This window comes from Thalassophryne amazonica, chromosome 1 (genome assembly GCF_902500255.1).
Source record: "Thalassophryne amazonica chromosome 1, fThaAma1.1, whole genome shotgun sequence".
In the NCBI taxonomy this organism is placed as follows: Eukaryota; Metazoa; Chordata; class Actinopteri; order Batrachoidiformes; family Batrachoididae; genus Thalassophryne; species Thalassophryne amazonica.
This window is the reverse complement of record NC_047103.1, coordinates 164,889,479-164,911,953: the sequence shown is the minus strand read 5'-3', so window position 1 is coordinate 164,911,953 and position 22,475 is coordinate 164,889,479. Positions and strand designations below refer to the sequence as shown.

The 22,475-nt window shown below is 40.6% G+C and overlaps 2 protein-coding genes across 17 annotated transcripts in view; one reads left to right on the top strand and one right to left on the bottom strand.

Annotated features, from left to right (window-relative positions):
* LOC117517476 (protein unc-80 homolog) overlaps nucleotides 1-10,933 on the top strand; it is a 162,615-nt gene extending 151,682 nt beyond the window's left edge. For 10 of the 15 annotated variants that reach the window (XM_034178607.1, XM_034178574.1, XM_034178560.1 and 7 more), the window contains 5 exons: nucleotides 111-192; nucleotides 3,268-3,373; nucleotides 3,684-3,704; nucleotides 3,943-4,172; nucleotides 10,390-10,933. In XM_034178607.1, coding sequence (XP_034034498.1) covers nucleotides 111-192; nucleotides 3,268-3,373; nucleotides 3,684-3,704; nucleotides 3,943-4,172; nucleotides 10,390-10,878 — 928 coding nt within the window. In that variant the 3' untranslated portion in view covers nucleotides 10,879-10,933. The remainder of the gene's footprint in view (nucleotides 1-110; nucleotides 193-3,267; nucleotides 3,374-3,683; nucleotides 3,705-3,942; nucleotides 4,173-10,389) is intronic. The other 5 variants (XM_034178599.1, XM_034178615.1, XM_034178593.1 and 2 more) reach the window with 1 other exon arrangement.
* A 3,112-nt stretch (nucleotides 10,934-14,045) lies between these two features.
* On the bottom strand, nucleotides 14,046-22,185 carry LOC117517464 (sorting nexin-4-like). 2 transcript variants are annotated; one of them, XM_034178492.1, is made up of 14 exons: nucleotides 22,063-22,185; nucleotides 20,899-21,023; nucleotides 20,678-20,816; nucleotides 18,841-18,990; nucleotides 18,700-18,747; nucleotides 18,577-18,632; nucleotides 18,405-18,477; nucleotides 17,503-17,564; nucleotides 17,320-17,385; nucleotides 16,902-16,991; nucleotides 16,722-16,821; nucleotides 16,502-16,647; nucleotides 14,301-14,415; nucleotides 14,046-14,213 (listed from the first exon to the last, which is right to left on the bottom strand). In XM_034178492.1, the coding sequence occupies exons 2-14, from the start codon at nucleotides 21,021-21,023 to the stop codon at nucleotides 14,166-14,168; spliced, it is 1,218 nt and encodes a 405-aa protein (XP_034034383.1). In that variant the 5' UTR covers nucleotides 22,063-22,185; the 3' UTR covers nucleotides 14,046-14,165. The 2 variants fall into 2 exon arrangements, with proteins under 2 accessions (XP_034034383.1, XP_034034391.1); XM_034178500.1 differs by having other exon boundaries at nucleotides 20,899-21,037; nucleotides 22,063-22,159.
* Between the last annotated feature and the right edge of the window lie 290 nt (nucleotides 22,186-22,475).

Sequence of the window (22,475 nt, the reverse complement as noted above, 5' to 3'; positions counted from 1 at the left end):
ATGAGTAAACAAGCACAGCTGACGATACAGTAGCCGATTGTTCTTTTCTTAACATGTTTCTCTGTGTGCACACAAATGTGCACATGTCCATGTGTTTTGTTGCACCACAGGGTTGCGAGTGTGCAGAGCGAACCAGGCCAGCAGAACCTCCTGATGCAGCCTCCGTTAGGAAGGAAGCGAGGCCTCAGACAGGTGAGGGCATCTTCATTAAAAACGCTCAGTGGGCTACTTAATACCATAGACATTATATACAGTAGTGTTCAGAATAATAATAGTGCTATGTGACTAAAAAGATGAATCCAGGTTTTGAGTATATTTCTTATTGTTACATGGGAAACAAGGTACCAGTAGATTCAGTAGATTCTCACAAATCCAACAAGACCAAGCATTCATGATATGCACACTCTTAAGGCTGTGAAATTGGGCAGTTAGTAAAAAAAGTAGAAAAGGGGGTGTTCACAATAATAGTAGCATCTGCTGTTGACGCTACAAACTCAAAACTATTATGTTCAAACTGTTTTTTTAGCAATCCTGTGAATCACTAAACTAGTATTTAGTTGTATAACCACAGTTTTTCATGATTTCTTCACATCTGAGAGGCATTAATTTTGTTGGTTTGGAACCAAGATTTTGCTCATTTACTAGTGTGCTTGGGGTCATTGTCTTGTTGAAACACCCATTTCAAGGGCATGTCCTCTTCAGCATAAGGCAACATGACCTCTTCTAGTACTCTGACATATCCAAACTGATCCATGATACCTGGTATGCGATATATAGGCCCAACAGCATAGTAGGAGAAACATGCCCATATCATGATGCTTGCACCACCATGCTTCACTGTCTTCACTGTGAACTGTGGCTTGAATTCAGAGTTTGGGGGTCGTCTCACAAACTGTCTGCGGCCCTTGGACCCAAAAAGAACAATTTTACTCTCATCAATCCACAAAATATTCCTCCATTTCTCTTTAGGCCAGTTGATGTGTTCTTTGGCAAATTGTAACCTCTTCTGCACACGTCTTTTAATTAACAGAGGGACTTTGTGGGGGATTCTTGCAAATAAATTAGCTTCACACAGGCGTCTTCTAACTGTCACAACACTTACAGGTAACTCCAGACTGTCTTTGATCATCCTGGAGCTGATCAATGTGTGAGCCTTTGCCATTCTGGTTATTCTTCTATCCATTTTGATGGTTATTTTCCGTTTTCGTCTTTGTTTTTTGTCCATTTTAAAGCATTGGACATCACTGTAGATGAACAGCCTATAATTTTTTGCACCTGCGTATAAGTTTCCCCCTCTCCAATCAACTTTTTAATCAAACTACACTGTTCTTCTGAACAATGTCTTGAACGTCCCATTTTCTTCAGGCTTTCAAAGAGAAAAGCATGTTCCACAGGTGCTGGCTTCATCCTTAAATAGGGGACACCTGATTCACACCTGTTTGTTCCACAAAATTGACGAACTCACTGACTGAATGCCACACCCCCTTTTCTACTTTTTTTACTAATTGCCCAATTTCATAGCCTTAAGAGTGTGCATATCATGAATGCTTGGTCTTGTTGGATTTGTGAAAATCTACTGAATCTACTGGTACCTTGTTTCCCATGTAACAATAAGAAATATACTCAAAACCTGGATTAATCTTTTTAGTCAAATAGCACTACTATTATTCTGAACACTACTGTACGTAGACGCCTCATGGACTGCCGCTACCTATTGAAGCTGACGTATCTTTGCGCCCGCCATCTTGGATGGGTCCCTATTGCGCCCCCAGTTCATTTATTTGTACTGCAGAAGGTGAATCCCCAACTACAATAATCCGTAACTCCCTGAATTTTTACTCGATTTTCCCATGGTTTGGTTTGTTAGAAACAGCAGAGATTCAGTTACAATACAGGATGTTGTCACACATTAAAAATACGTACTTTCATGCTGAAAGACATTGCCTTTTGCTCTTTAACAAAGACATATAGCATATAGATAAATGTATAAATGAATTAATTTTATAATTTAGTAAAGGAACAAGTTTGGATTGTTCATTTGAATTTATTTCTCTCTCTCTCTTTCACACACACAGGGGACATCACTTTAATTTCCTTTGCTTCGCTCACCAGGTTTTGTTACAAAGATGAACATTTTTTTTCAAGGCCAGGAAAAGAAAGTTCCAGGTCATTCCAGGGTCTTAAACTACCTTGTTAGGCTTGCACCTGGGGCTGGGAAGCTAAAAGTCTTGAATAAGAAGTGTTTTGCACAGCTTCTTGTGTGTGCTGGCACTCTGTAACTCCAGTGTAGTTAATTTTGCGATGTGGTGCAGGTTTACTTTACAAATACAAATACTTTTCAAATACAGACACCACAAATGACTGAAGCATTAAATGATGGTTCTCAATCCCAACATGGGAATTGTGAAACAAAAGCGCATAACAAGTGGATGGAAATGCACACAAATGAACTCTTCCTTTTGCCACATTAACGAAAATTCGCTTACTAAGAGCTGCAATACTAGTTGGATGGAAACACAGCGAGAGAGAGTACCAGTTCCTGCTGTAATAACATTATACGTAAGTACCGTTTGTTACGATGACATAATATTACAAATGGTAAAATAACCAAAATTATTGTTCAGTCTTATTTGTGAAAGGTAATGCCACGAAATCTGGTTTCTATTCTGTGCCGGTTATTGCAGCCGTAAGCAGCACAAAATACCGACAAATTTGCTCACTGTCCATTGACTCCGGTGCTAGCCTATTGTGAAGAGACAAGCGGGCAGTTAGTGAAGTACACCACAAATGCTGATCAAATGCCTATTATGAACAACGAGACAACTCTTGGTGAAATTCTATTGAAGCTGTATTAATGGTAAATGTCCACCAGGTGGAGAAATTGTTCCATTTCAAGAACTTTGGGACACTATGACAAATCTGTTCTGTCCTGTTGCTTATAGTAGTAGATACAGGACAGTAGAGGTGGGTGGAGAAAAAAATGAGCCTGTGTAAACTTGTGGATTTTGGTGTCTGATCCAGCTTGCTTTTAAACCTTACCACTAGATGTGATTGAAAAATTCCTTTATGTTGCTTTAAATCTGTTCACCATATATAAATGATTAATGTAAAGTTTTGTGAAGTACTTCATACATTTTGTTTTGTTTTTTTGCGGGGGGGGGGGGGTGCCCTCAGAGCTCTTCTACAGGTGTGTCACTGCATCACATGAACAAACATGAACAAACAAGTTGTTTTGAAGAAGCTGTGAATTTTACCTTATTTCTCCAGCTGCGGCGCCCCCTGCTGTCCATTCCAAAAACAGAACCACGTGGGCGTTCAGGAGCTAGACTGTCCACAACCCGCAGGAGCATTCAGCCTAAGAACAAACCACTGGGTAACTGTGCATGTGCATCACATCCGTCTGTGTGTGTGCATGAAAACAGAAAACACATAAACAGCACCTGTCTGACTAAAGAGGGGAAAAACAAACCCAGAAACTCCTGACCAATCGAGAGTTCCTCACTTCATCTGAGTCACACAATCAGCCCTACGTGGACTGATGGTTCCAGGACGTGTGCTGATATGAAGTGACGTCGTCCCATCACAGCCTCTGTGTTTGTTCCGATGCAGTGTGTCGTAGCGCCGGTCACCAAACTGACTCTTCTCACTCTGTTCTGTCTCATGCTTTATGTTTCAAAATAAAGAAACTTTATTGGACTGCGAAGGTGAGACATAATCTTTAACCCCTCCTCTCCACCCTGCAAAGCTCCCCCCTTCTTTATTTGCTACCTCACCCATTAGGGCACTCTGCATGTCCGTCTTGCATCCTCCCCGCCACCCCTCCCGTACCCCTTCCCGCCCCACCGCACTATTTGCTGGTGCTGATGTGTTTGCGACTCGATAGCTGGCGGGACTGCCACTTCAACTTCTAGTCACCATGTGCACGTGCATGTGTGTCTACAGCGCACGGAGACCAAAAAAGGTCAGTCACCTTTACAGAGCATCAGGGGCCGCAAGCATCCGCGGGCGTCAACAAGCCCCCAACACCCAGCACGTTTAATCCTCCACCGGAGAGCAGCAGGGAAAGTCCTGGTCCTTCAAGGTCCCCCACCCTGGAAGTGCCGTCCTCATCGTCCTCGTCCTCCTCCTCGGCCACAATCACTGCTGACCTGCACAGACCCATTATTACACAGGTAGTACCAAGTACCACAGCAGGGTTGGATCAGGTTTGGTCCAAACTGTTGAACTATCCTGTTTGTGTTCCCGAAAGTAAGCATCTGAAAAATATCGCAGGAATAAAGAACTGTGTCCTCGATCTCAGTTGTACAAATGCCATCTTGCCCATTGACATAATTTGGAACCAGATTCTACTCTTAACGTCACTCCGTGAGACCTCCAGGGGTTGCTGTAGTCTTGTATGAGACCTAGAACAATCAGTACAGACAATGAACATGTTTGATTCAAAGCCCCAGTGGAGGGGTTCGGAGGATCGAGACAAATTCTGCACAGTACAGCTGTTTTCTAATTTGCTAACAGTCACATAGTCCATTCTCATCAAGCTGCACTTGTAATATGTTTAATTGAAATAGTTGCAGAAGGTCGAGAAACAATAATTGATAGTGCAACTTAATTTCCTTTAACTAGTGGTTTGTGACACAGATAGCTAGCTGTTAATCATGCAGCATTCACCTATCACAAGACTTGACCACACCCCTTTTGAAAATCATCTTTAAATAACTTTTGCCAAAATGGAGTCATCATAAAGATGGAAATATTTGAAATACCATATTTGCCTGAGGACAAGTTGCACCTGTCAAAAAAAAATTGATGAGTCAAAAAACAAAAGAAAACACGAGTCGCACTTTTTTTTCTGTGTTGACAGCTATACCTCCCCAGAAGCATTTACTGAAAATAAAGTCTGAAAGGACCTAAATGAGATGGTGAGGACTTTGCAGGCATGTGAGATGCAAAAAAAACAAACAAACAAACAAAAAATGCTTAAAGTGGCAGTGTGTTAAGAAGGCTGTAATTAGGGGTTTTTTAGCCATGCTAATGCTCCCCAGAAGCATTTACAGGAAGTGTTAAATTTTGAGTCCATACTGAAACAGGAAATATCAAATGTTGAACACTTCTTGGCATGGGTGTAGCTGGGTTGCCCTGGACTCCCCTGAAATCTGACTGGACACCCCAGGTGCCACCTGGATGATTGACATGTCACCGCACTGCACGTATGGTTGAAAAGAGCCCACTTGAAATCGGTGACACATATTGACTGCTAGGTAGAAGAAGAAAATCTTTGAGCCAGATTTGAACCTGAACACATCGTATGAACCACGTACTCCTAATGACCCCAAAGTTATATTGGTGAGTAAACGGCCGTATTTTATGCCAGAAATGATGTCCAGGTTGTTAAAAGCAGCATTTCTCCTTTAATTCGGGTTGTCTTATATATACGCGTTTCTCCTGTGATTTTAGATTAATAAAACGTGCAGGCAGCAGCTTATTAATGCTCTGTTTACTTATTTGAGATGTAAGATGCTGTCTGAGTGTATCTCAATTGCCCTCAAAAGTATTGCCCACTTGGTATTTCACACATGTTAATTTGCTGATGCCATTTCAAATACAAAATAAATAAATAAATAAATAATAATAATAAAATGATCTTCCTTAAACTCAGACTGATAGCAAATCTCTACAACTTGGTACAAATTTAATAAAAAATATAAAATACAGCTTCCTGATGGAGTGGTGTAGAGGAGGATTTTCTTAAAAAGACCTGAAAGTTCAGCTAATTTGGCCATATTATGCAGCCCTACTGTCAACTAGCTGAAAACTTTGAATATGACTTACATCTACATTTAAAAAAAAAATGCTAAAAGTGGCAGAGGGTTAAGAGCCATGTTAATGGTAAATGGACTGCATTATTATCAAATTTTAGAGATTTGCTTTCAGTTTGAGTTTGAGGAAGATCATTTTAGAAAATTTTATTCTTTATATTTATTGTATTTGAAATGGCATAAACAAAGTACAATGTGTGAAATACCAAGTGTTCCAATACTTTGAGGGCACAGTATCCTAACCTTATGATGAGTGCAAAATGAGTGTGGAATTATTACTGTTTTGTTTAAGAATGTGTAATTTTCACTGTTGCTGCACTTCTGTGAAATCATAGTCTTATCGCATATCATATTGATATGATGATATTGCGATATGGGGGCCGTATTGTACAGCCCCACTGTCAACTAGCTGAAAACTTTGATTATTCATTTACATCTACATTTAAAAAAATGCTTAAAGTAGCAGGGCTGTAATTAGGGGGTCTGGGGAGTGGAGGCCACCCAGAAGCTGAACGGTTTTAGCCATGCTAATGCTCCCCTGAAGTATTTACTGAAAAAAAGTCTAAAGGACCTAAATGACATGGTAAGATGCTAAAGAGCTTTGCTGGTTCATGTCTGCGACTTATACATATTAGAAGATCACATCTGGGTTTGAGGAAATTCTTGTTTACAATGAGAGTGATGGATACATGGAACAGCCAGAGGACGGAGTAACACTGCAGAGTGTAATCAGTTTTAAAAATACAACCCCAATTCCAATGAAGTTGGGACGTTGTGTAAAATGTAAATAAAAACAGAATACAATGATTTGCAAATCCTCTTCAACCTACAGTAGTGTTCAGAATAATAGTAGTGCTATGTGACTAAAAAGATTAATCCAGGTTTTGAGTATATTTCTTATTGTTACATGGGAAACAAGGTACCAGTAGATTCAGTAGATTCGCACAAATCCAACAAGACCAAGCATTCATGATATGCACACTCTTAAGGCTATGAAATTGGGCTATTAGTAAAAAAAAAAAAAGTAGAAAAGGGGGTGTTCACAATAATAGTAGCATCTGCTGTTGACACTACAAACTCAAAACTGTTATGTTCAAACTGCTTTTTTAGCAGTCCTGTGAATCACTAAACTACTATTTAGTTGTATAACCACAGTTTTTCATGATTTCTTCACATCTGCAAGGCATTAACTTTGTTGGTTTGGAACCAAGATTTTGCTCGTTTACTAGTGTGCCTGGGGTCACTGTCTTGTTGAAACACCCATTTCAAGGGCATGTCCTCTTCAGCATAAGGCAACATGACCTCTTCTAGTACTCTGACATATCCAAACTGATCCATGATACCTGGTATGCGATATATAGGCCCAACACCATAGTAGGAGAAACATGCCCATATCATGATGCTTGCACCACCATGCTTCACTGTCTTCACTGTGAACTGTGGCTTGAATTCAGAGTTTGGGGGTCGTCTCACAAACTGTCTGCGTCCCTTGGACCCAAAAAGAACAATTTTACTCTCATCAGTCCACAAAATATTCCTCCATTTCTCTTTAGGACAGTTGATGTGTTCTTTGGCAAATTGTAACCTCTTCTGCACGTCTTTTATTTAACAGAGGGACTTTGCGGGGGATTCTTGCAAATAAATTAGCTTCACACAGGCATCTTCTAACTGTCACAGCACTTACAGGTAACTCCAGACTGTCTTCGATCATCCTGGAGCTGATCAATGGGTGAGCCTTTGCCATTCTGGTTATTCTTCTACCCATTTTGATAGTTTTCCGTTTTCTTCCACGAATCTCTGGTTTTTTGTCCATTTTAAAGCATTGGAGATCATTGTAGATGAACAGCCTATAATTTTTTGCACCTGCGTATAAGTTTCCCCCTCTCTAATCACCTTTTTAATCAAACTACGCTGTTCTTCTGAACAATGTCTTTCCTATCATTTTCCTCAGGCTTTCAAAGAGAAAAGCATGTTCAACAGGTGCTGGCTTCATCCTTAAATAGGGGAAACCTGATTCACACCTGTTTGTTCCACAAAATTGACGAACTCACTGACTGAATGCCACACTACTATTATTGTGAACACCCCCTTTTCTTTTTTTTTACTAATAGCCCAATTTCATAGCCTTAAGAGTGTGCATATCATTAATGCTTGGTCTTGTTGGATTTGTGAGAATCTACTGAATCTACTGGTACCTTGTTTCCCATGTAACAATAAGAAATATACTCAAAACCTGGATTAATCTTTTAGTCACATAGCACTACTATTATTCTGAACACTACTGTACTCGTATATTCAATTGAATACACCACAAAGACAAAATATGTAATGTTCAAACGGATAAACTTTATTGTTTTTGTGCAAATATTTGCTCATTTTGAAATGGATGCCTGCAACAAGTTTCAAAAAAGCTGGGACAGTGGTATGTTTACACTGTGTTACATCACCTTTCCTTCTAACAACACTCAATAAGTGTTTGGGAACTGAGGACACTAATTGTTGAAGCTTTGTAGATGGAATTCTTTCCCATTCCTGCTTGATGTATGACTTCAGTTGTTCAACAGTCCGGGGTCTCCGTTGTCATATTTTGCGCTTCATAATGCGCCAGACATTTTCAATGGGTGACAGGTCTGGACTGCAGGCAGGCCAGTCTAGTACCCGCACTCCTTTACTACGAAGCTACGCTGTTGTAACGTGCGGAATGTGGCTTGGCATTGTCTTGATGAAATAAGCAGGGACGTCCCTGAAAAAGACATTGCTTGGATGGCAGCACGTGTTGCTCCAAAACCTGGATGTACCTTTCAGCATTGATGGTGTCATCACAGATGTGTAAGTTGCCCGTGCCATGGGCACAAACACACCCCCATACCATCACAGATGCTGGCTTTTGAACTTTGGCTGGTAACAATCTGAATGGTCTTTTTCCTCTTTTGTCCAGAGGAAACAGTGTCCATTACCAAAAACAACTTGAAATGTAGACTCATCAGACCACAGCACACTTTTCCACTTTGCGTCTGTCCCTTTCAAATGAGCTCGGGCCCAGAGAAGGCAGTGGTGTTTCTGGATGTTTTTGATATATGGTTTTCACTTTGCATGGTAGAGTTTTAACTTGCACTTGTAGATGTAGCGACGAACTGTGTTAACTGACAATGGTTTTCTGAAGTGAACCCACGTGTTAAGAACCTTTACACAATGATGTCGGTTTTTAATGCAGTGAGGGATTGAAGGTCACGGGTATTCAGTGTTGGTTTTTGGCCTTGCCGCTTACATGTAGAAAGTTCCCCAGATTCTCTGAATCTTCTGATTATATTACGGACTGTAGATGATGGAATCCCTAAATTCCTTGCAATTGAACGTTGAAAAACATTGTTCTTAAACTGTTGGACTATTTTTTTCACGCAGTTGTTCACAAAGTGGTGATCCTCGCCCCATCTTTGCTTGTGAACGGCTGAGCCTTTTGGGGATGCTCCTTTTATACCCAATCATGACAGGTGTTCGTTGAGCATTCAACATCTTTCCAAGTCTTTTGTTGCCCCCGTCCCAACTTTTTTCAAATGTGTTGCAGGCATCCATTTCAAAATGAGCAAATATTTGCACAAAAACATCTAAGTCTACCAGTTTGAACATTAAATATCTTGTATTTGTGATCTATTCAAATGAATATAGGTTAAAGAGGATTTGCAAATCATTGTATTCTGTTTTTATTTACATTTTACACAACGTCCCAACTTCCTTGGAATTGTGGTTGTTGATTAGACAAACACTGGTGAAATAATGATAGTAAATAGAATTAGGTAAATCAGTATTCGAGTACTGAGTTATGTTCCATGTATATTAGATCCTGAAAAAGAGGTGCCTTGGACCTGCTTCCAGTAATTTTACTAAAGTTGCTGATTTAATTTTATTTTGCACTTACAGCCATCAACAGATGTAAAATCCTCATTTCCATACTGCGTCACATTACCGCCCGCTATCAACTGCACATTTACTCTACTCTTAGTCAAACTGTCTCCAACCCAACGTGCAAATGTTTGGATTGTCCATGTAATTTAGCACTCTAATCTAATAATCTAGGATCTTAATAAATCAGGCCCTTAATGGTTGCATACCTTTGTGGTCCTCTTAAAGGTGCTATTGTGAACAACCACTAGAGGGCAAAAGACACATTTTAGCTTTACTTTTAAATTGCTGTCCTGCCATTCATGTTTATTTAATGTTAATTACCAATACAGTGTGACTTCTGCGATGACATCACAGTTTAGATTTTGTTGGCAAACATTTCGTAGCCATTTCTGTGTTGATTTTATACGCATAAAGCTTTCCTCTACGAAACTTTAAACAAATTTGTTTGTATAAATGCGTTCACAAAGAGGGCAAACGCGTCCTGTTATGACGAGAGTGAACGTTATTCAATTTGCAGACATTTTTCCCTCTGATAGCATTCATGACTCATACTTGGACCCCTACTCGGGTTCATCAAAGTCACATGGCGTAACATAGCTTTGGCCCAACGTAGGCTTTATTGTGATGGTAAAATTCGTCTTCACTCCAGCACTGTTTTGCTTCTTCTCAGGTCCCTCAAGCTTTAAGCAGCAAAGAGAAACGGGAGCAGTGGGGCCTCCGCAGCAGCCTCTCCCCTCCACCTTGCGCCTCTCGCCCCACCACCCCATCGCTCCCGTCCCGAACCTGCTCCCCAATGTCGCTCTCCCGAAATTGCTCCCCTCTGCCTTTGTCCCGCACCTCCTCTCCTCTCCCTCCAGCCCTCCCCATACTGGCCAGCGCTCCGGCCCCCGGCCCCCCACTGGCGCCTCCACTGCCCCCCACTCCTCTTCTGGTCCCACCACCTCTGGGTTCATCCAGGATCAGAGAAAGTCCCCAGGATGAGGACACGACAGCCCTCCTGCCTCGCAGCGATGCCCTGCTGCACCTGGGCGAGGACGGCGGCACAGAGAACCCTCTCCTCGCCCCGCTGCTCCCCCCTCCCTCGCCCCGCCGGTCACCCCGCAGATTGCCCCTCCCACTCTCCCCCGTCGACCTGGACCTGGATGAGTCTCACGTGTGAGATGAATGCATGGTGCAGGCCAGCAGGGAGCACAGGCAACGCTTAAAGGCAAAAAGAGGAAAACTATTTGATGGACTGATGACAATCGAAAACATTTTTTCTGGTTTCGGTTCTGAACATCTGATTGTGTTGAATATGGTTTTTCACAGCAGTTCAGCTTCACATCAACATCATGCTGTTGTGTTCCAACTCAGAATGTTTAAGTCTTGCAACTCCAGAATATATATTTTTCTTAGATTATTATTATTAAATTACTAAATTGTCAAAGAGTAAAACCACTGAGGATTGTATATTTAAATTTCAGTGCAGTTATAGCACAAACACACCATTGAGAGCCATTTAAATATACAATATGTATTTTAAATATAGTATGTGATTGTAAGGAAGATATTTATATTTTACACAATTATAAACTATAGCATCTATTTGGATATATTAGTGACATTATAAAATGCCAATATGAATCAGAAATAATCCAGTGTATTTCTGGAGTTGAGCGTGAACGGGTTTACAAGAAAACAACAATAATTTTTCTGTGTTTATTTCATTGCTGCTCCAGATTACAGTGACAGCTGTTACTGTGCAATCATAAATCTTCTTAAATGTAATTATTCAGTATATACGCATATAAAATGTGCTGCTCTACATCTCAGCTGGATATTTTTTATTTGTGACCAAAGACTCTTGTGTTTCTAAGTGGCAGTTCTCACAAAGACGTTGACAAAAGTCTTAATAGTTTGTTGTCTGTTGTTGGAAAAAAAAAAAAGGACTCCTTTGACTGTGATGATGCGATGCAGTTGATAGCTGTTACCTCGTTACTCATTCCATGCCTTAACACTTAAATACGACCGTATTAACAGACCCGGCCAGCAGGGGGAGCTCTGACACTTTGGATGATCACAGTGGAAGATTTTATGATCCTTTTAGAAAAATGTGTTGCTGCACAGTCTTAGATTTTATTCATTTTCTTTAGTGTTTCTGTGTAGGCTCTCAGTTGTCCAGGTGGTTTCCATAGTAGAGAAGGTTGAATCTTCGACTGGGCTGGCATCAAGCAACCCAGTCCAGTCGAAGATTCAAGCTTCTCTACTTTTTTAGTGTTCATGCATTTTCTGTTTGAACATTTTTGGCATGAAGATAGTAAGTGCCATCGCAATCTGACATTTGACCCCAGTGATCTTGACCTTCACCCAAATGACTGACCTCTAGATAACCTTGACATGGCAATTCTGGAGCCCACGTCCATCGATGTGCCAAATTTAGTACAAACTGGAGGGAAAGTAATGTCAATTTTGACTGCTGACCCCAAAGACTGACCTTTGGCAAATTTGACCTCACCTAGGCAATTCCAGAACTTGCCTACACATGTTTGGTACAAATCAGAGTGAAATAATTAATTTCTGTTCCTTCAATGATTGGCTTTTCTTGCCTGGGCAATTCTGGAAGTCACCTACGTGTGTGTGTAGCAAATTTGGTACAAATCAGGGTGAAATAATTACAACCCCAAATCACAAACAGCACAAGTTGGATGATATGGAAAATGCAAATTAAGATGGGATTGTTTTCTAATTACAAGGATTAAATAATCACTTTTACAGCCATTTTCCTTGAGAGAAGTCAGGGGACGAACACATGAACATTTCCAAGTGAGAGACTACGTATGTTTTTGAATTTCATTTACATCAGTCATTGTGAAATTCAAACAGTAGTGACCGTGCTGGAAGGAGACTAGTGAGGGAAGCCACCAAGACACCCATGACAACTCTGAAGGGGTTTGAGGCTTCTGTGGTTGTGCAAAGTGTCACTTTTGTCTGTTTCATCATGTTATACAGCTTATTGTTGCAGTGTTATGGAGGAGGATTTTCTTCAAAAGAACATGAGGAATTTCAGCTGCAGTTTGTCAGAAGACACCCAAGAAACCCAGAGCTGTTTTACAAACCTTCTACACTCCAACATGAAGCTGTGAATATGAATGCAACAAGAAAATGTTTCACCATTCCCCAGTTTATTGACTCAGATCCACAGAAGTTGACTGGGTGTCTTGGTGGCTTCCCTCACTGGTCTCCTTCTAGCAGAGTCATCTATATATTAAAAGCCAAGTGCCCTCTGTGTACGTACATGTACATGTGTGCGTGCATACGGCTTTGATCACGGACAAACTGGGGAGAGCTGACATTTGCTGTTTGGTATGCTTGTGTATTTTAGGCCAAGGATGAACGCTACCAAAACGGAACGTTCATAGGACTAATATTTTTGGAGAAATTACAGATATTATGTAACGAAAGTGAACAAGGATACTGATAATTACATTCTGGACTCACACACCATTCCAAATCATTATAGAAATTTTGCATAATTTATTACCACCCTTGCAAAATGTCAGCTACCTATTTTATAAACACTACCCAATCTACAGCCTGCTAGAGCCCAACACGCTAGTTATACTTCAAAGTCAAAGTAAATTTCAGGATTGGTGTGTTATTTGATTGATTGTTTTTATAATTCACATTTTATATATCAGCCCAACTTTTTCAGACTTGCGGTTGCAGTAAATTTGGATCTTTGCCCAAACAAACCCTTTCGGAGTTGACTATTATCCACATATTCAGGCCAATACAGACGGTCACATTATAGAACGATCTACTAAATTCTTGAAATTCTGCAGATGTGCAGTTCAGATCTTAGTCTTAAGCATCACGTCAATAATGTTCACCAAAATCCGAGCCAGTCCAGCAACACTATCTAGTATTTACTATCCAGTATTTACACTGAACTCTGACCCCGTTCATGATGAATCTACATAATCGTCCTACTGATCTGTGCCATAGTTCACACCAGCGCACTGTGAGTGTCTAACAGCTGCTGCTTTTGACAGAGACAGATTTTTACTGTCGCTGAAGAATGTTGTCACATTCAGCTGAATATCTGTGGAAACAGTCGTGTTGTAAATATTGATGCTTTCTACGCTGATGCCATGTTTCTGTAACACGCATTCACACGTTAAAGTAGCACCTGAGCCATTTCACAAAGACGTTAAATCCCTTTAAATGTACCGTGTCTGTCTCATCTGTGCAAAGTGACAATAAATATGAAATAAATGGATCAATAAATGGATATTATCTCTCTTTTCTGTCCACTTCCACACCTGTATGGAAAAACATCCCACATCGTCACATGACGGCATTTAATAAACACAATAAATAACATTAAAGCTGATTTTAACATCGACAGTTTCTGTTACTTTTCAACTTCTTTCCAGAAAGTGCAGCCTGAACGTGAAGGCGCAAACGTCACATCTTCTGGAAACATTCTTTGGCGTTGGCCCACACTTGGATTCCCTGCACACACACACATACACAGTTTGTTAAATTCAGCCACACTTCATCTGTATTTCCAAAAAAAAAAAAAACCAACCTATATTTCACCTTTTTGCACATGTTGATTTGCATGACAGCGTAGTTGATGAGCGTTTCTCTCAGATCTTTGTCTTTCTGCTCTTTGAAGTGCTGCATGTCCACCCACGCCTTTTCAACATGCTCTCTGCAGCGAAAAACAAACAAATGTTCATTCAGAGTTCTCTTACTTGGTAATAATATCTGAGAGCATAAAGACAAGGAGGACAAACTGACATTTAACCCCAGCGAGCATGACCTTTACCCAAAGGATCGACCCCTGGCTGACCTTGCCAGAACAATTCTGGAGTCCACCCACGTGTGCCAAATTTGGTGGCTCAACATCAAATCCCTTTGCCAAAATAAAATTTTTAAGGGCAACTTTCTTTGACACACCAAGTTTGGTAGAAATCAATGAAATAATCTGAAAGGACGAGTTGGACAACAATCAGGGCCTTGACCCCAATGAATGACCTTTGGTCAATTTGACCTCCTGGGCAATTCCAGAACCCACCTCCATACGTGTTCTGTGATATGAAATGACCGTAATGATTCACCTTTGGCAAATTTAATCTTGCTGAGCAATTCCAGAATTCACCTCCATGCATGTGCCAAGTCTGATGCAAACTCAATTGAAACTGGATTTGCAAGCAAATATTAATGATCCAAGCACCCTCAGCGCCACCGCAGATCCAGGCCTGCCCCAAGGAGGGACCTGGTACAAGCCTTGAAAGACTCTCAGGTCTCAATCTCAAAGGGACTAACTTGGTTAAATACAGATTAAAAATATATATATTCTTCCATGCAAGTGCTATGTTGAAGATTAGCCATCAGATGTCGCCATATTTAATAGTATCAAATGCTTTGAAACACTGAACCAGTTCAACACAATTGCTTCATATTGATTCAGTTGGTCAAAAAGCTTTGGTTTCGCCATCACAAGCAGTCGTGTTACCTCTCGTAGCCAGAACTGCTGCCCCACACACTCTACAAAGTTTGCTGCTGCTTGTCGGGCGGTTTAAATCCGAACCAAGTCCAAATAATGGATGTTGCACTGATTTTTTTTTTTTTTTTTTTCACCAGCTCCTCCATTTTGCTTTCAGCCATGTTTACTCAAGGTGACCAACGACACGATGAAGTTGGATGCAAGTCGTGGCTATACATTTCATGCGTTGCGGGTACACTGCATCATCAACATGCATTATCATGATAGTGCAATAGAATTAAAATTGCTACTGAAGGCCAACTTTGTATCGTTTCAATTGCATATTGTTTCTATTGCCCATTACTACCCAGGTAGACTGCAGAAACATCTCAAGGATGATCAGTGGAAACAGGATGCACCTGAGGTCAATTTTGAGTTTCACAGCTAAGGCTGTGAATACTTATATAAAAGTGATTTCTTTGTTTTTTTTAAATAAATTTGCAAAAGTCTAAAAAAAAAAATTCCCATTGTCATTATGGGGTATTGTGTGGAGAATTTTGAAGGAATATTAGGCTGCCATCTCCCAATAAACTGACAGACAAAAAATAAGTCAAAATTATTAAGAAAACTTTCATTCTTGGCCCAAAAATGTATTTTGTTTAACTGGATTAAGGAGAAGCCACCAACAGTAACTCAACGGTATAACAAAATTTTCAGAGTATTACCAACGGAAAGGTTAAGTGCAAAGTTAAGTGGTAATGATGATAAATATCTGAACTTATGGTGCCCTCTACTGGAATACTTGCCCAGGGATCTAAGTAATACTTTGCAGAGGGGCACAGGCTCACTGAAGTGGAGAACCTTAGGGTCTTCTAACTGAATAAGTCTGTATGTGTTTTAGGTAAATTGCATGCATTTTTTCTTTTTAATCCGACTTGACCATTTACGACTCAGACAGCTCAGTGTTTATGGTTCAGTTCTGTTTTTTGTTGTTGTTGTTTGTGTGGTTCTGTTTTTAATATGTTAAAATTGCAATAAAACATGTTTAAAAAAAGAATTTTTAAGGAAAAAAATGAATTTCATCCATTTTGGAATAAAGCTGTAACATAAAAAAATGTGGTAAAAGTGAAGCGCTGTGAATACTTTCCAGATGCACTGTATACGTGCCACATCTGGATATCTACTTTTGACCTTTGACTCTAATGAACCTGCAAGTTTGGTGGAAACTGGCGTCATAGTGCAACAGATAAACAAAGGTTTCTCTCCATATAGTACGATGTGTATTTTCAGACCCAGTTTGCTGGCTCACTTGCACTCCGCTGTTTTGTCCTTCACGACCTCCTCGCCCTCCACGATGAGCTCCTCCAGCAGCTTCAGCCGGGCCTCCCTTTGCTCAGGTGCCTCTTGACCAAAAAGCTTGTTGGTCACGCCTTTGAAAGAGAACGTCCGCACGATCTAAGGACTCACAGACGTCAGGACGCGGCTCAACGACAGCAAAGAAACGTGTGTACACCAGGAGTGTCATTTACCCCTGTAGCCAGATCCTCACGCTGGTGTTTCTTGGAGAGCAAGTCCTGAGAGGCCATCTCAAGCTCAAACTGGGTCAGGTCGTGTTTCCTGCACACAGCTCTGCCAGGACAGAAAAACCAGCAACATAGTAAGCAATTGCTTGAGGGCGGCGGCCAAAAGTTCCCATTTTTATACGTCACCGAAGAGCTTCAGCGTAGAAAAGATATTCTTTCAGATGGTCGGCAAAGTGTTCTTCTTCTTCCAAGATGTCATCTATTGATGCTGCGTATCTGTAAAGGACACAAAGTGAACCCAACTGCTACGCGGTTTGACCTCAACCACATCAGAGGCAGGACTGTCCACACAAATGAGTGGTTACTTAGAGAGACTGAGATGAGGAGTCTCAGTTGCATTGTGAGAGAGTGTCAACACATATTTTGGCCATGTGATGCTTTTCTCTGTCTGTGATCCAGCACACAGATGTGATGATGAACTGGATGTCTGTCTGGGTGGTTACTATCCAGGACCCAAGGCACCAGCACATGCTCCCAGACTTGAGTGACTTGTAAAAAAAGTGAACTCGTCCTTTAAAAGCAGTGCATGAATTTTCGTACTCACGCGTCCATGTGGTGGCCGGCACTCTGCAGTCCATCTCCCATCTCTTTCTCAATGGCGCTCCACTCGCTATGGTGAACACATACACACACACATGTCAGTGTGCTACTCCGTCTGACAATACCGCCTTATAATGTTCTGTCTTCTGACACATTAAAATCGTTTATCATGAGCTCGGTGTCAAACCTGAAAACTCTTCCGTAGTTCCCGTGGACTTTGTAAATGGCATAAAGTCGATCTGCGACCCTCTAAACATTAAGGAGAAAATGTTAAAACATCTAAAATGTGATTTTTAAGATGGACAAAATCATCTTTGTGTCTCTCTGATATAAATGCAGCTTGAAAATTATTACAATGATTTTCTGATGAATGTGCACTGACATGCGAACAACAACAAAAAAGTTGATACTTCAAACAACTGAAGACACGGAGAAGAACATGTCAGGCTTCAATGTGGTGTCAAAAGTGACCTTTGACTCCTTACAGGGCAAGTACACAGACCTGAATGATATCTGCACTTTTCCCCATTAAGAACTTGTCAAAGTTTTGAGTTTAATACAGGCTAAAAATTTAACTTACTTGCTTTAAATACCAGAAATTACTGATCCAGACTTAAACCACAATCACGTTATTACAATTACTATATGTCGCATCATTATGAATATAATTAAAGTTTAAACACTGCACTGTGTTCATTTACAGCTACAGTGCGTGGGATGTAGTGCCATCTAGTGGTGATGTTGCAGATTTTTATGTATGCTTCAGCTGCATTGCTTCTTATGATGATGATCACACGTGAGCTCTGCCAGCAGAACACGGACAAGTTTGCGAGAAAAAATAAATAACTATATGACAAGACACATGATATACAAATAACTCCACTGTTAATCAATAATGAATTAAACTGTTGCAGATCTAATTATGTTTTCTTACTGCAGGTTCAGTCTGAGTTCGGTGCGACTGTAAAAATCTAATGACGGTAGTGTTATTATTATTATTAGTTAGCAGGTGGCGTGCACACACAGCTAACCTGAGTAAAAGTTGTCAAAGGTGACGTGAGCGTGTGGACGTGAGACAAACGGACTTACTGCTCGCGCTCGAAGCAGCTGAGAGATGTGAGACTGGAGTTCATCGCTGTAGTGCTTCATCTCCATGAAGCGTCTAAGTCCATGTGTTTACAAACAAAGCGACACATTACTGCAGCCCACTCAAAATTCAATCCGATGGCTGGAAATATCAAAAGTAAAACAAATAACTTACCGATCTGGATTCTTTACTCTGAAGGTCGCACTCAGAGCTCTCAGGCGGGAATCGACCTACAAAATGAGACTTTGTGAAAATGTCAGCTGCCTGCAGGAACAAATCTTGATGAATGTTCAGTACCTTCGCTTGAAAGCCCGTCTCATTAACGGCTTCTTTCCAGCCGTGATCCTGAAACACGCAGGATACCAATCAATTAATCAATCAATCAATCCATCCACGTCAATCAGCCTCCAACTGAAGCGCTGTGACGGACAGTTGTACCTCTGTGAGAAAGTGGTAGAGGATCTTGTCACTGCTAAGGACAGGGTGTGAGGCCACACGAAGCAGGAAGTTCTCCAGCCCCACTCTGCGGCGCTCCACAAAGTCCGGGTCCATGTTGTCCGCTGACAGCTTGTGCCACACAAACTCTGCCTGTGTGCACCAGAGCGCAGACATGCCAGTTATCCCAAGTATCATGACTGTACATTTAAGGCTGTAAAAATATGTTCATTATTTCAAAACATCCAGTCAGAGCAGAGTTTCTCAAACTTTTTCAGACCGACGACCACTGAACTAAAAACAAAAACTGCCCCACCTCTCAAATGTAACCATCAATCTGTCACATTCAGGTGAAAAGTGGGCATGTCCTTGGCCTTCTCCAGCAGCTGGCGTCCTCGGGACTGATGCACCTGCATGCCGGTTTGTGCACTGAGAACTGCACCACGTGGCTAAATTGTCATAGCTGATGTTCCTCATCTGAGACTCTGTAAATAATTTTTTGTTTTATACAAACGTATTCCAGTGGACTCCAAGAATTACTCGATGAGACCGAATGCCAAAGACATCCGGTCGTAAACCGTATCTCACGGTGGGATAGTCTCGAATGTCTCTCCAAGTTCAACACGTTAATCGCACAGAGATACACTTCTGATGGCCGAGCTCAGGAAGTCATCGAAAGCCTCAATCTTAGTCTTGATCCAGGATGATCACAATCTAGACCCTCTGATTCTTCTCTCTGCTTTTGAAATCTCAGCATCAGGTTGTCAAGATTCCAGTGTCGACCACAAAATCAACACCACTAACTTTTCGTCAGCAAGAAAACCAGTGCTCTCCACAAGTTCCACAAACTCTGTGGTTGGCATGAAGCTGGACTCTCTGGTGACAGTGGCAGAGAAGAGAACACTGGACAAACTGCTGGACATTATGGACGATGCCAGTCACCCTCTGCACACCATCATCAGCAACTAGAGGAGCCTCTTCAGCCACAGACTGCTCCTTCCCAAGTACAGGACCAACACACTGAAAAACTCCTTTGTCCCTCAAGCCATCAGACTGTACAACTCCTCACTCAGGGGAAGGAGGAGTAACAGGAAGACAGAGGACGGGAAGGAGAGGAAGAGTTGCCAGTAAACCAGTATTAATCAGTATGTCTGGTATTTATATTGCAAACTGTTTTGCTTTTTTACTTTCACTTTTGATACTCTGTGTGCTTCTTACCCTGTGTGCTACTATACAATGCTGCTGGAACCTCAGTTTCGCTGAGGAAGTCTTCCCCAGGGATCAATAAATTTCTGTCTAATCTAATCTATAATCAAATCTAAGTCCACCCAGGGTCCTGTCCATGCATGCTTTGAGCAATGTTGGAGCCAGAACACATCCATGAAGAACAGCAAAACTCAGTGGGAAGAAGTCAGACACTCTGCAAAGTTGGAGCAGAACAAAGTCATGGTGACCATATCAACAAATCGTTAGGAAATGCTCCACCTGAGCTCAGGTTCTGCTTTTCCCCAAGAATCTATGAGGGAAATAAAAACAAGCTCAAGTTGAAACTGGATGCTGACAAAATTTTAAATGTTATTTTTTATTTTAAGTTTAGTTAGTGGTTTTTATTGAGTGGTCTATTTTTTTTTATTTAATCTTATTTGTGTGTCTGGTGTAATGTGTGTGTCTTGTCTAATGTGCAAGCTGCTGGATGCCTTGAATTTCCCTCTGGGATCAATAAAGTATCTATCTATCTATCTATCTATGACGGCTGGTTTGTGGCCCGACTGAATCTGAGGTGGCTTCATTATGAAGAAGATATTTATTGGAACAGCTGAGGGGCACTGAGTGAACTCACCCTCTTCTCAGGTAAAGGAGGAACCACCACGTATGGATAAGTAACTACCAGATAGCTCCTCAGGAGCTCGAATTCACTGTATCTCCTCCACAAAGAATCAGGAGCGGGGCTCCGACCTTCAACAACAGCATCCATTGGCCTTCAAGGTTCACACACAGATTATTTATTTACACAGTGACAACATAAAGGAAAATCAAGATAAACAGGTCTGCCATTCTCACCGCGTTTCAACGAGGTACACCGTGAACGTCTCCTGCATGTTACCGTATTTTTTACCGCTTCTTTTCTCAGCCTCAGTGACACAAATCTCCATTTTACGCAGGAGCATAGCGCCCTCTTCTGCCATCTGAAATAACACGTTATGTCTGATAAGCAAACATTATTCTGATGATCAACTACACTCAATATTTCTACAATTAACAGAGCAAAAATTCATGGAAAACTACAGATTTAAAGACATTATTAAGTCTGCAGAAGCCATGTTTTGTCTCACAAAAAGATAAATTGATGGTCAAAATACAGTGAAACAAAAAGAGGAGACATTTGTCACAATTTATTTTGTTTAAAAATTTACTTAAAGAGGTCTGGTTATTCAGTCGGTCTTTATCTACATTTTAAAGTTAAATATACAGATTCAGATTAAACATCGTCAAAGTCCCACAGTTCTGTCCGTGCATGTAAAAACTTGAATTTGATTTAAATTTAATTTGAAATGGTTGGTTTCTGACTTCCATGTGTCAAAAACCAACCAATAAACCAATATTTTCTCAACAGCTTGTCAATGGTCCTCATTCGAATATTAAAAGTTTTATTATGACTTAAAACAAACAAACAAACAAAAAAGATACGTTAATACAAGAAATAGTAGATTTGAATGTACTAATTACAACTGAAAATTATCAAGTAGTGTTAATTACTATAGCAAAGCATTACCACATTTGAAATAAATTAAATGTTTTTAATAATAATAACTTGTTCCCACATATAATAAATTGGTGTACACACGAGAAACAACAATAGATAGATAAATGATTAAATAAATAAACAAACCCTTGAGTTTTTTTTTTTTTGGGGGGGGGGGGGGTCCTGCATTTTTATTATTTTTCTAAAAAAAAAATTTAATTTCTTTTTTTTGCACCGTGCACTGCAAGGTCTGTTTGAGGACATTAAAAAAAATAATAAAAAATCTATGATAGACTCTGGGAAATGGGCAACGTAATTAATTGTATAAATAAATAGAATATTAACGTTGTTTTCACAAACGGTAATGGGTCTCAAAATGTTAACTCCACTTGCGTTTGAAAGTATTTCCGTCAGAACAGAGTTGTAGTGTTTTTTCACGGATATTTAAATCTGAAATGAGAAGAGAAATTGCTATTTTTTACCGTGTTGCTGAGGCTTTGTGGTTCTGAATCATCGTCAGTCGGCACCGACTCTTCCTCCTCCTACGCCATCCTTCCTCACAGAGCCGCCGCGCATGCGCACTCTGCTTTTCTCCTTCTGCTGCCGCCGACAGGGGGCGCCTCCCTCACCACAGGTCACCACCAGGTCCATAACTATTCGGACAGTTTTGTCTCTTCCACTCTGCCGCTATGGAGTTGATTGAATAAACAAAATCCTTGTTATGTAATTGAAGCACGGAATTTCAATTTTAGGGATTAACAAAAACATTCAAATATTAAAAAAATTGTAGATTTTTATTCACAGCTCCATCCATTATCAGAAGACAAAAGTAACAAGACAACCATATTACAAATGTGTAATGAATTACTATTAATACTTGGATGAAAATCCTTCT

Coding starts and splice junctions, on each gene's coding strand:
- LOC117517464 (XM_034178492.1), bottom strand. CDS start 21,023: ATGGCAGAAGAGGGCGCTATGCTCCTGCGTAAAATGGAGATTTGTGTC. Junction 18,478..18,576: donor AGAGTAAAGAATCCAGATCG/GTAAGTTATTTG, acceptor ACATGGACTTAG/ACGCTTCATGGAGATGAAGC. Junction 17,386..17,502: donor AACTACGGAAGAGTTTTCAG/GTTTGACACCGA, acceptor TGTTCACCATAG/CGAGTGGAGCGCCATTGAGA.